Here is a 12,726-nt window from a genome sequence, read left to right as displayed (position 1 = left end):
AGCAACTGAATTACACACAGATTGTGTATTGGAATAACGATGCAAAAAAGGAACGTGAATTTCTAATAAAAGTATCTGAGAGGTACTGTCCCTACAATCACTACAGCTGTACCCATATAAAGGCATCGTTAACGCCAGATGGACAGTGTGGAGAGAGGCAGAATGCAAAAGAGGAAATGCAACTGATAGATATGGCCTGGCTTGCAAAAAACCTTCAAAACCAAATACCTCCACCCTCCCTCAGACTAGAACATTTGAATTGGATTTAACTGACTTTATGTCAGTGAAAGAATGTGCTTATTTGCTCAGTCATTTATGTCCTGGGGATGTGTGTGAAAAGAACAGCATTTTTGAACTGTATACGCCTGATCTGACATGGTCCTCATCATCCAGCGTGCACTGCAGTGAAACTGAGCTGTGCAGGGAAGCAGCCTGGGAACCTTGTTTTGACTTGCAAAATGAGGAAACTGTGACATTAACATCATTGAGAAGGATTAAACACAGAAAAAAAAAAAAAAGAGAGGTTATTTACAAACTGTAACTGCATTTCAAGAATGTTCATGAACAGATGGGATTAGAAAAACATCAGACCTCCACCCTTCCAATTTTTCCGGTAGGGTGGGCTGCCAATCTTTCCGGAACTTCTTATTGTGTTTTAACATCAGTCTCTTATCCTTATCTTAGAATGACTCAAAAAAGCAGGCGCTCAGAGGAAAACTTCAATACTTTTTTTTTTTTTATCAATGTGTCACTGTTTGACCAAAGCTGGCAAGATGAAGTCCAAATTATTTTTTCAGCTAGTTGGCTGTTTGATCAGGTTTAGCTTTCAGCTCTGTGTGTTATTTCCTGCACTCCCAGGCAGCTCAGACCTAGATCTGCAGCCAGCTGTTGGCAACAGTCTGGCTTTAGTAAACAAGTTGCTTTCAGGTTGATCACCTCTGTGCCATGAGAGCCAGGGGGAGAGGGCTTACAGTGATATGCAAGCCAACAGATAGTAGAGCAGCATGAAGAACTAGAGATGAACTATCATGGTTGAGGCTGCAGATAACCGCAGATCTAGGTTCTAGTCACAGCTCTTCAACTTCTACCTCAACCAACTATGAGTCCAGCCTGAGTAACTTGCTCATCAAGAAGGAATTAAGCGATTTATCTCCCATAGGAGATCAAGTATTCGATTTCTATTGAAAGTAATTGTCTTGTGGTCTTTTGAAAATGATGAGATCAGTTTTTCTGCATCAGTTGCTCTTGGAGGAATTATTCACACACTTTCTTTCCTCATAGCTGTAAATCAGCTCTTGTGAGATGATCTCGTATTCCTGTGATGACTGCTAACAAGAAAGCTTTATGGAGAACAGCAAAAGTGGTATTTAACACCAGGTCTCCTCCAGCTTCCTTTCTAACTGATGTTCAGTTTTCTTTAATTTCCAGCATAAAGAGAACTACATTTCTTTCTACATCAGCCAGAAAATACAGCAGAAAGACACCATGTTTCAGGAGGTCTCAATCATACTTTCAGTTATGGTGTTGCAGACTTCAGTCCTGCATACACTGGCAGACAGAGTTTTTAACAGTAGATGAATGAATGCCACTGGGAGCTAATAGAGACTAAGACAGCAGCACACAGCTCTCCTGGTGCAGCAGATCTCTGATGAACAAGAGGTTAGAGATGGAAAGGGAAGGAGAAACCCAGCAGGATATCTGCATATATTCTTCTTGTCATGAGCAGCAAGGAAGCAAATTTTCACCATCTCAGCAGACAAAGAGGTGTGAAAATAAGCAGGATGTATCAGTTGATGCTGGCTTTGATATGGTCTTGTGGTATTGCTTCATGACAAAGCGAAGAGAGGGGAGGGCTTCCCCTGGTACTAATCAAGAATACAGCAGATAAGTAATCTGGCCACTAGTCACAGGAGCACAAAAGGAACTGTATGCAAGTTCATTAATGCCCTCCCTCTTTCTGGCCACACACAGTTCCAGCATTTGTATTTTATGTGGCAGTGAAAAAGAGGAATTGTGTCTTTCAGCCTCAGTTATTCACTTGCTTCCACCCACACTCTAACGCAGTGTAGAAATTGTTTCAGAGTTCTGATTCAGCAACATTCATTCATTAATAGAGCATTCCTCGCAGAACTCCCAGCCACCAGTACATGCAGAGGCAGAGACAGCCTGCACTTGGTGAAACACAGTCCCCTGCTCAGCTGCTTCAGAAAAGATCTGACCAGCAGTTTTCAACTCTGAATTTTCTGAGCAGATCTATTATTCAATCAGAATCTAAGAAAATGGGTCTGCTTCTCCACTCCCACCTATTCATGTGAGACGATGTCATTAAGTTATCATTATTATTCTGCTGAATTGGGGCAGAGAATTTAAATGTTAAATTAAGAATCTCAGATCTCTGCTGCTATTCATCACTTTTGCTGTCTCAAAAGGATGCACAATTGCCTTATGCTTTTGAGTCAAGTCTTTAGTCATGAGTATCGTTTCTTGATGCTTACCATTTGTGAGCAACAACAGCATCGAACCAAATATCTACATTTAATGCATATTGAAAATGTCTTTTAAAGACAAAACAAACACCTCTTCCTGTAGATACACAAAAAACAGAGAGAAGTTGTGCAAACAACCTATAAGGCAGCAGGTATTCTGGGCATAAAGGCCCTCACTGAGGCTACTTTGCATATAGAACTCAAGAGGTTGCATTCCACGCAGATAACAGTCTGATAGCTGTTATACTCTACTCACCTGTTCAGGGCGCACTTGAGCATTAATGAGCTGGAAAACAACAATATCTGGGAGGCCAACATCTTCCAGCAAGAAGGAAGTGAGGGTCTCCCCATCTTTCAAAATGTCTAGAATTCGTATTCCTCTTCCTGGATGAAGAAAGGAGTGCAGAGATCAGTGAGATACCAAAGGAAGTTAAAGAACAACTCATACCCTGGCTTAAACCTGCAAAAAGTCTATGCTTTGGCTCATATTAGTCAGTTGTGACTAATGGGGTCCAAAACTATTTTTGAAACTCAAAACCATTTTAATCCTTTGTTGGAGAATGATCATCAGAAAATGATGAGTGCTCTGAGTCTGCATATCTGATCTCTCAGACCAGAACTTCAGCAATGGAAGTGTTGAAAGCATCCCTGACTGCATTTGGAAGTCTGTCTTTTTTCTGAGGTAACACTTTATTTTAAATGTTCATATTCAAGTGTGCTACTGTTCTTAGTGTCCTTTCTTCTGGGTCTTGTGTAAATAACTTTAACCAACCCTTTGCATTTACACTAATTTATCACTTGCTATTGATTAGTCTTAACTAGTTAATCTTATTCTGTAGTATTGCAAAAATGGGTCCTTGAAAATCTTTCATGAGAGAAAACTCATTTTCCTCTGAGAAGCATAAATTGTTTGTAGTTTAGTAGTCATATTAAACTAGATTACTAACTATTAAACTAAAACCTCAAAAATCTTCAGGCAAACCAATGAGGCTACCCACTGTTAAAGTAAACACATCTGAGAGACCAACAAATTTCCCTAATGCCACCTATAACAATATTCAAAATGCTTCTGCTCTTAAAGTCAAACAGTGCCAATCTTTTTTAACTTGCCTCTGTTATAAATCAGTATCAGTGTGAATTCTGCCTCAGTATGGTCCAAACGAAAGCTGGAAAGTGAATGTTGCTCATGTCCATTGAATACTACAGCCTTTATTAAAGGTTGTCCACATAGCATCAACATACTTCGGAAAAGAATGCTTGAAAAGCACCAGTTCTTCCAGTCTTCAGAACAGGCATTTGAAACTGATAGTTGCAGCATGTATCATGTAGACACGCAGACTGTAGCTTTAGACATCTCCACATAAACGTGCACAAATTTCCCGCTGAGTGTCTCCATTCTGTGAGTTAAGTAGTCTTACCAGAGTCTGACAACTAGCTACCACAATTCCATCTGCAATAAGCATATTCTGTCCTGGGGCTGCAGAAGCTGAGCAGAACTTCTTCAATTGCTCCTCCATGTATTCATTCAAGCTGTAAACACTGAAAACAATAGTAGAGGCCTGTGCCTCATATTCTCACTGATGCCCTTCTTGGCACTCGGGCATTGTGGAGGCAAAAGCACAGCACAGGAACACATCTCATTAAATGTGTTAGTGCAAGGGGGAAACAGGACAACTAAGGACTTGAGATGTAGATCTGGTTTAAAGAATCAGGAGAAGGAGCAGTCTCAATTCTGACATTTGTTAATTTTTCATAGCTCAACTTCGCAGCTACAATAATATGCTGTTAAGATTGTTACTTTCAGGCAATAGTAGTAAGCTACGCACACAGAAAACTTAAATAGTCAATTCTGCAGTACCTTTTTCTGTATGAAAAAGGTGGCAATTCACATTTTCTTGTTAACTCCAGAACTGATTTTGTTACTTTGTTTTACGAAACAGGAGATTCCAAACATTGTTTTTTAAAGCAAAATGCATTTAAACCCCCTCCAGATTCTGAAAGAGCATTAACATCATATTTCACAGAAGTGGGGAAGAATGTACTGTGTTTTCCAGCTGCTAAGTAAAGTTGATATGGAATGCAAAGCAACTTCCCAAACCATGGGGTGTGATCTCTTAGCAATATGTCGCAAACCCATGGCATGTTGTGCTTTTCCTCACCTCTAAATAGGTGGGTTTGGTTTCTACAGCTGTGTGCAAACCACAGCCCAGTTTATACTCAAGTTCTTGTTTGCATTCTAGGGCATTTTGATTGTCTCACTGTTAGTTACAATGAGATAGTCTCCTTTTTACTTCTAGCTAGAAACTTCAGATAAGATAGTGGAGCATGCGTATCAGATGGTTTATGCATTTATTAAAAATATATGGAGAGTGACTATTTGATTTTAATAAGACTGTTATTCCTGTGGCAAAGTACTTGAGAATGAGACAGATCAATTCTCAAAGCCAGCCCATTTCTGTGCCTCTAGTTTTAGGAGTATCTTTTCAAATTCTGTATTTAAAGTCCAAATGTTAAATTAAAAATTTATTATCAGTCCATTTTCTCTTTTTCCCCAGGATTGTGTTTTGAGTTTGGCAGGATGTTTTGAGTAAAACTAATGGAGTCATATAATTTGCAATCCTGTTTATAAGAAGCGTGCAATGCCTTCTTTCTCTAAACACATCAACAAAACAAGAATAAAGGGTTTGCTTTTTCACTGTTCCAAACCTGTCAGCTAACCCTTGAAACAAAGTGTCTCTAAGCTCTTCTCTGGGTTATGCTCCTAGCTTTCCATTCCTTTGCATTTTCCAGTGACGCTTTTGTACTGCTTCTGCCTCTACTGTAATAATAATTAACAAGCCTCTTCTAACAAATCATGTGTTTTACTTTGGATGATGAGATGCTCACGGTATTATGTTTTGAGTTTTGTCTATTGTTATTTAAGGAAGATGGTTGTAGATTGGAGCTGATTGACTCTCTCAAATGAAAGGTACTTGTTACAACACTGGATGAGTTTTAATTTACCCTTTCTAACAGTAAGCAGCCACATGTGAAATAGATTATAATGTCAGTCTGCAGAGTAACTACTAGTCAGCTCTCAGAAGGAAAAATTCAATAGTCTAAAGGATAGAGACAAAACAATTACCTGCAATTCTTTCAGGATTAGTTCTCATTGTTTCCATAAACTGAGTCATAATGATCAGTTCTTCCCAGATTCTGCCAAGGTCACGGATTTCGGGGGCTTCCAGTAAGAGCTCCTGAGCATCTTTATATACCCTTGCAAGGCTAAAGAAGAAATAGTGAACCAGCAATAATTTAAGACTGATGACTTGGGAACCTTTCACATAAAAAAAGCAAAGTTGACTTTCTCTGTGTTAGGCATGAGGGGAAAAAAAAAAAAAAAAAAATTTGTCCCCAGTCTTGAAACTTGAAGCTCAGTTTTGTGGTGTCAACAGAGTCGTTCAGAGTCGTTCCAGGTGGCTTGGGATTCAGTTAGATTTGGAAGCCCACAGGAGGTTTAAGGGGGCTACTGGTGTTACAGAAGGTTGGCCTCTCATATACTTTCTTGATTAGCCACACTGACCTTGCTGACGAGACAGGACCTTTGCCAGACAAAATTCACCTCACAGCTATGGTGCAAATTTGCTCTGGTTCTGGCCCAGGCTCAGCTCCAGCAGTTGGATGGGATACTCTAGGCACATGCAGCCTTGCTCAGCCAGGTAAGTGACACGGAATCACTCAGACACAGAATCTTCCTCCCTCTCCCAACTCAGTTCCCTCCAATATAACGGCGGCATTTAGGTTCCTTCAAAACATTTCTTCTAGGAGAGGCAGGAAAACAAGAGTGACAAACTGTCACAGGCAGCTGTTCAACTACTGGTTCTGTGTTAGAACATGCAGTTCAAGCAAGGATGCAATCAGATCCTGTGATTATAAAAAAGTACGAAAAAATTCTTATTAGCAGCAGGGGAGGCTATTACATTTCTTTAACGGTGTTTTTCCATACATGGAATGGTATATCTCAGTCCTCATGACTTATTTTAGCTTACAGGAAGCAGCAAACAGGAAGGACTAAATTCTTTAAGAAAACACAATGTATTTGCTTCCTCTGTAATGCACTGGATTTACTCTGACTCACAAAGGGACAGTTTGCTCTGTAATAAGCAAGCTAGAAAAGACAGAATGTATAGAAAACAGAACCCTCTAGTTTCGCAGTGTGACTGACTGTACCCCACAAAAAAAGGCCAGCTGACTATTTTAAATCCAGTTCACTAGGAACTAAAGGTCAAATGCTAAGTTAACTCTAAACTACAGACTTTCATGTGACTGGAGCTTTAATGGCCTTGACATAGTTAGCTCATGAATTTTAATCATTGGATGCTCCAAAGTGGACTACTTGCAAAGGGAGATTTGGCCTTTTTTTATAGCTATTCTAACAGATTTTTATTCAAAGGCTCTTTGTCTGCTACACTGCCTTTCATGACTCAGCTATAACAAACAATGCAATGAAGCACTCCCACAGCTCTTTTTCACTAACAGCACTGAAATCTCCCATCCTCCTATTTTGTTAATAAGCTTAGTATCTGAAGGTTACTATGCCGATTAAAGTCTCGCAAGTATATATCAAAACAGGTGCTACAGAGGAAGTGGCAGTGCAAATTTTCCTTTGCTGCTACTCATGAGAGCTCTCGTTCAGAGGGGACAACTCAAGTGATGAGAAAAGAAAGCTCAGGGTTTCATCCTCTCATATAAAAAAGATTCATCCTGAGACATTCACTAAGCAGCAGGCAATAGAAAGGATGGATTTTTATTAAGTGACCACCTGTTCCCTAGGGACTAGTACAACTGAACTCTTTCAAGAGAGGCCCAAACCTACCATCATGAGCTTTGTTTCAATTTTGCTGACCACTGTTGGAATGAAACTGATGTGATGGAAAATGTTTGTCTTCCAGTATTTGCACCACAGTGTCTTCTTAAATACTCACCTTTCCCTTTTCATCCACATCATAGAACAATTCTTTAAAATATCCGTCAGTGCACTGAGGGACCTTTCCAAACAGGCTGAGGGTACTCCATCCTTTCTCCCTGCATCATTCATGCCTATGAATGCTCAACAGGTGCCAAGAGCAGGCTAACTGCAGTTGCCTAGTGGGCCTGCATTACTGCAACTCAGTCTCACACATATAGCTCTGCTTACATGGAATTGTTGTAGTTGGACACAACACCCGGACCCTCTCCATGGGTTGGGCTGTGGAAACAGGGGTTGTTCATGTTACAGAAGATGCCGTGTAACCATGGCAGCGTTCCTGCAGATGGCATTGCCTTGTTTGGGAAGTGACCTAGAGTACAGAAATACAAAATATAAGTGATCAGGTGTCTCTTCTCATGCAGCCTGTGTGATCTAAATAGCATGATGTGTTGCCTCACTGCAGAAGGAATGTGATAGAAATCATATAAGTTTCTCTTTTACTAAGCAAAAAATAAGTCACTGATACAAGGAATATGGCTATTTTTTAACTGAACTAAATTCTGAGCTAACTTTTTTTTAAAAAAAAAATAAGTAGTGAGGCAGTACTTTCTCAGTAACAGTATTACAGAAATCTACAACTTGATAGAATCTTGAGATCTCAAGTAAATTTGACAACAAAGCACCTCACAGGAAAACTAGAGCTTTTTATTTTTTTTTTCTCCTCGCTGGTAATTCTTACAATATATAACTAAACTACTTGAAGTAAAGTCTGTTCTTTTGCCACTGGAGAATAATACTTGGCAAACAGGTTCCGGTATCTCTGTCTGAGAACTTCTAGCCAAACTTCTAGCTCAAGTCAGAGCACTGAAACATCTTAAATGTTCTTACATTCATTCTGACGATACAGTGGATTAGCTTTCCTCAGCCATACAAGGGCAAGAAACAATGACAGAGGCCATACAAGCTCCACCAGAAAACGAAGCTAGAAAAAAAAAAGAAAAAAATCAATTACAAATAAATGTTACAGATGAACCATGTACACAGTTACTGAGTGACCAGAGGGCTGAGGTCTCTTCTCACAGCAGCAATGCCCAATGCAGCATGTGCCCATGGTTATCCCTTGCCTGGTCACCATTTGGAAAGGACATCCAGAAATAGCAAGGATTTAATCAGAGCCCCATGAAGCATCACCATTAACTCAGTGGCTTCTCCACCTCTTCTAAAGAAACGTTTAAGCATCCTGACTAAGGTAAAAAGAGGTGGCAGGTAGTCCTAAACTGCCAGATAGAAGTCTAAACAGTTTTTATACAAAGTGGATGACTCTATAACAATACAGGAAAAAAAGATTAGATGCAAAAAAGAAAAAGCATGGGTTTTTTATTGAGCCACGCTTTCGCAATGCTGGGCTTATCAGTAGGCTGTCAGTGCACTGTGCTTACCCAAAGGTAAAAGACTGTTGCATAAACTTACATTCTTTCATCTTTATTTTGCTTCTTTTTGTCATCATTCACTTCAACATTACCAATTTTCTAATACAGGGAGAAACGTACACATTAAGATTAAACACCTTATTCAAGGTCTCATTGAAGGCCACTTTATTGCCCAGATCTTTCAACACACTTAGAACTGTCACCAGCGCTCAGTCATGACAGAAAATCAAGGGCACTGCTTCACCACAGAGCAACATCCTGCCTGGTTTTCAGTTTGTTTCCTCCACCTCTGTGTTTCAGTTTGTTTTACTGCCTCTGTGTGTTTTGGCAGAGGTTTGAAACTACAACCCTTTGATCCTGTGACATAGGCTTTAGGCTCTGAGGACCAGCTATGGGATTTTTGTGTCCAGCCATGTGGCACTTTTTTTCTCGTCCCTGCAACAGTCAGGACAAACTCTCTCCAGAACCAGGGTTGTAGCACATGCACAGGAAAGCCCCTCCTGCCTCCTTTCCTTTGCTGCTGCTTCCCTAACCAGGCACCAAATATGTAACAATAATGCATACAGCAGCAGAGCCAGAGACAAGATGGGTCACCTGAATGTTTGTTTTGTTTTTTTTTTCCAAACTGAGCTATGCAGGGCAAAAGAAACTACACAGCATAATTAACAGGTTTTTTGAGCGCCCCTGTTTTTTCCACTACAACTTTGTCTAATATCTTTAGTTAAGCACAGCTTATGCTTACAGCAAAAGCGTAGAAAGCTTTTCACCAGGCAACCATTTCCTATTTCACACTTTCTCTCTTAAGGCTTCCTTTTTTAAAATAAAACAACAAAAACACCCCACTACCACCAAGGAATTTACGCATGTCTGGTGTTTTTAAAGTCAGACAAAAATCTTACCAGCAGCAAAGGACAGATGAAAAAACGAGTAGAGAAGGAAACCTGCCATTGTATAGCTCTTCTCCTTGACAGCTGTTGTGCACAGCTCAGAATACAGTGTTACAGGCACTACTCAGCAGGAGTCCACAAGGTCTGATTAGCACCCATTGCCATCCATTTGATAAGACATTTGGGACAAGCACTATACACCTATAAACTCAGAGGGGTAACAACTGGGGAGATTGCTTGGCTGCTGCCTTTGCTGCAAAGTTAATCTGGGTTGTTTCTCAGATGTCGATTCTTACCTCATTCCCAGGAAATACAAAATACTCAGATTTGAATTCAGTAATTCCTTTCTGTCTGAGCTAGCTATTTTAGAAGGGATTGAAGGCTAAAGCACAAGGAAAGCTTTCTTTCAAGCTGGTACACGTGCCATGCGATAAGGACGGACCAAGTGCTGTTAGCCCTCAGATTCTTTCCTGTGACTCTTCCTGAGGACACACAGGGGTCTCACAACTCACTAGAAGGGTCAGAAAGCAATGCTTAAGCCTGCAGAACCATAAGATAAATAGCCAGAAATCCCAGCAACATGCACAGAGAAATGTCATATCCAGACGGAGCTGTGATGGGCCAAGCACAGTGATAAGACTATATCAATCTAACAAATCTAAGTTGGCTGTGGATCAACTGTTAACTCTGTAATGAAGTCTTTCCTCTTGTGAATTAGACTAGCCTAAATGATGAAATTGAGCAGAAGATTGGAAATGCCTTCATTTATGGTACAGCATGATGGTTACCAAAAAACAGGCTGATTTTCCCAAAAAATTTTACATCTACTTTTGACATGACAGATTCTTGGTTTGGCTACCTTGTTTGTCTATATGGACAAATAAGCAGGTAGGTTTATATACTTAGAGAAGGAAGTTCCTTTTACTGACTCTGTTGTAAAATGTTTTACTCTTCAGAGTGTAGAAAAGATTTCTCTGCTGTGGATTAAATCACTGTGCTTACAAGCTAGGAATGATCATCACAGGAAGGGATCTCTGGCAACAGCAGGAAACACCACATTAGCATTTTTGAAAATTCTACAGGAAAAAATAAACAAGAAAAAAGAGAATGCCTGAAACCCAAGCAGGCACTTTGGGTCACATATCTGAGCAGATTTGACTAAACAAAACAGCATTTCATACACTAAAAATACTGAAGAATTTACAAAAAGATCCACTTGATAAAAATTAAAAAACGGTGGCTTGCAATTGTCTCAACACATTTGAAGATCAGAAAAACATGGATTTTCTGTTTTTTCAATGTTTTTTTTTTTTCTCAACTTGAGAACCAAACTACTACAGTTCCTTGACAATCAGTAACTGAAGTCCAGCTTCAAAAAGGGGTCCTTATATTTGGTGCAATTTTGCTCAAGTATGGATTGGTGACTTTCATAATGTATTAAATCATGAGCTGGCAATGTTATATGCATGAGCTCTTGATGGCAATGTAGACTGTAGGAGGAAGCCTGCAGGGAAGCTATGAAAAAAAAAGACATTCAATTTATCCACAAAGAAAATCAGATAATCTTTTGATCATGGAAATTTCATCACGATTCATTCCTAATGGCTAAAATCAGGTCGGCACAGGTAAGCACTTCAACTCATCCCATGGGTTGATCTCATCTCATTTCAACTCAGTTTGACCCTATTGATCTCTGTTATTATGGCAAATTGTCTGCATGACTGTTACAGCCTCACAGATGCCTTAATGTACTTCTTCATTATTTTTAGTTTGAAACAGGTAGACTATCTCTATAGGACCTCAAAGGGATTTCCTTTGCTGGACAGAAGTAGTTGCAGTACATCAGGTGACCAAGACTCTAGTTTAAGGTTTTGTTTGACTGTAAGATATCTGGCTTAAAGAAAACATAAAAAAGAAAAAAAGAGCACTGATGAAATAAGGTAGAATATAATAGATAAATTTGCTCTAAGACAAAGTATCATAAGATCTAAGAAGATCTGAAAGGATTTAAAATACCTTGCTGATTTTCACTTCACTTATGTCATTAAGTAAAAGTAAAAAAAGAGGTAAAATCTTTGTGAACTTTAGGGCTAGAAGCAGCTGGGTATAAGGAGCAAACTAAAATTAAGAATCACACCTCCCAGAGCTGAATGGTGCCCACAACATTTTCTAACAGATCGTTTTATGTGAAAATAGAAAAATGTTACTACCCATAACTCGTATCCTGTTACACAATACTATTTGTTAAATAATCCCCCTATACAAGTATTCTATGTTTGGTCTGTAAAGAGCAGCTTTGCAATCCGCACCAGACAAGATCCCAGACAGCAGGCCCATCCAAAGATCACATTCAACTCTTTGAAGAATCTGTGATTCTTACATGCTGATAAATGCACCAGTCACTTCATTCAGCAGAGTGCATGGTCCAAAGCTGAAATCCAAAGACTAATACTTTACCTTTTGTCTTTTCCGGAGGATCCAGTTCTTCCAGAGTAAAAGTCCGACTTGCCTAAAGAAGCTCATTCTTCTGCATCAACACTTCTGGTTAACCTGTGGCAAAGGATGCATTGCCATTTCTCAGCTGACAGTTGAACAGCTTTCTGTTCTTATTTTAAGACTATGTTGTCATAGAGATCGGTTCCTTTCATTGTCTGCACCATCTAATTTTGCACTTGATACACTGTCCTACATGAAAAATCATGGTTTTCCTTTATTTGGAGGCTGTTTCCTGTGATACATTTATCAGCGCCAAATAGCAGTGGAGAGGAAAAGCATCTCTTTCGAATGAAAAAGAAGTAATTTACATTGAATCTAGCTATTAACTTGAACTTGCAAGTAATGAAAGTAGTTAAACGTTGCATCATTTATCAGATTAAATCTGTGATTTCAAACTATTTTTTTCCAAGAAAAAAACAGTGTACAACTGGATGTTAGTTTATATAAAACTGTTTAGTTATCATGAGAAAGACAGAATA

At 39.4% G+C, this 12,726-nt stretch overlaps 1 protein-coding gene across 3 annotated transcripts in view; it reads right to left on the bottom strand.

The window, feature by feature from the left end:
• The window catches only part of ABCA4 (ATP binding cassette subfamily A member 4), a 74,978-nt gene extending 62,704 nt beyond the window's left edge, over positions 1-12,274 (bottom strand). For all 3 annotated transcript variants that reach the window (XM_086617662.1, XM_086617663.1, XM_086617665.1), the window contains exons 1-5: positions 12,209-12,274; positions 8,323-8,416; positions 7,663-7,804; positions 5,611-5,750; positions 2,743-2,870 (exon numbers count right to left, since the gene is read on the bottom strand). In XM_086617662.1, coding sequence (XP_086473788.1) covers positions 2,743-2,870; positions 5,611-5,750; positions 7,663-7,804; positions 8,323-8,416; positions 12,209-12,274 — 570 coding nt within the window. The remainder of the gene's footprint in view (positions 1-2,742; positions 2,871-5,610; positions 5,751-7,662; positions 7,805-8,322; positions 8,417-12,208) is intronic.
• Positions 12,275-12,726: the final 452 nt, after the last annotated feature.

This window comes from Tauraco erythrolophus, chromosome 10 (genome assembly GCF_009769465.1).
Source record: "Tauraco erythrolophus isolate bTauEry1 chromosome 10, bTauEry1.pri, whole genome shotgun sequence".
Taxonomy (NCBI): Eukaryota; Metazoa; Chordata; class Aves; order Musophagiformes; family Musophagidae; genus Tauraco; species Tauraco erythrolophus.
Note: the sequence above shows the minus strand (reverse complement) of the source record. Positions and strands in the feature narration are given on the sequence as shown.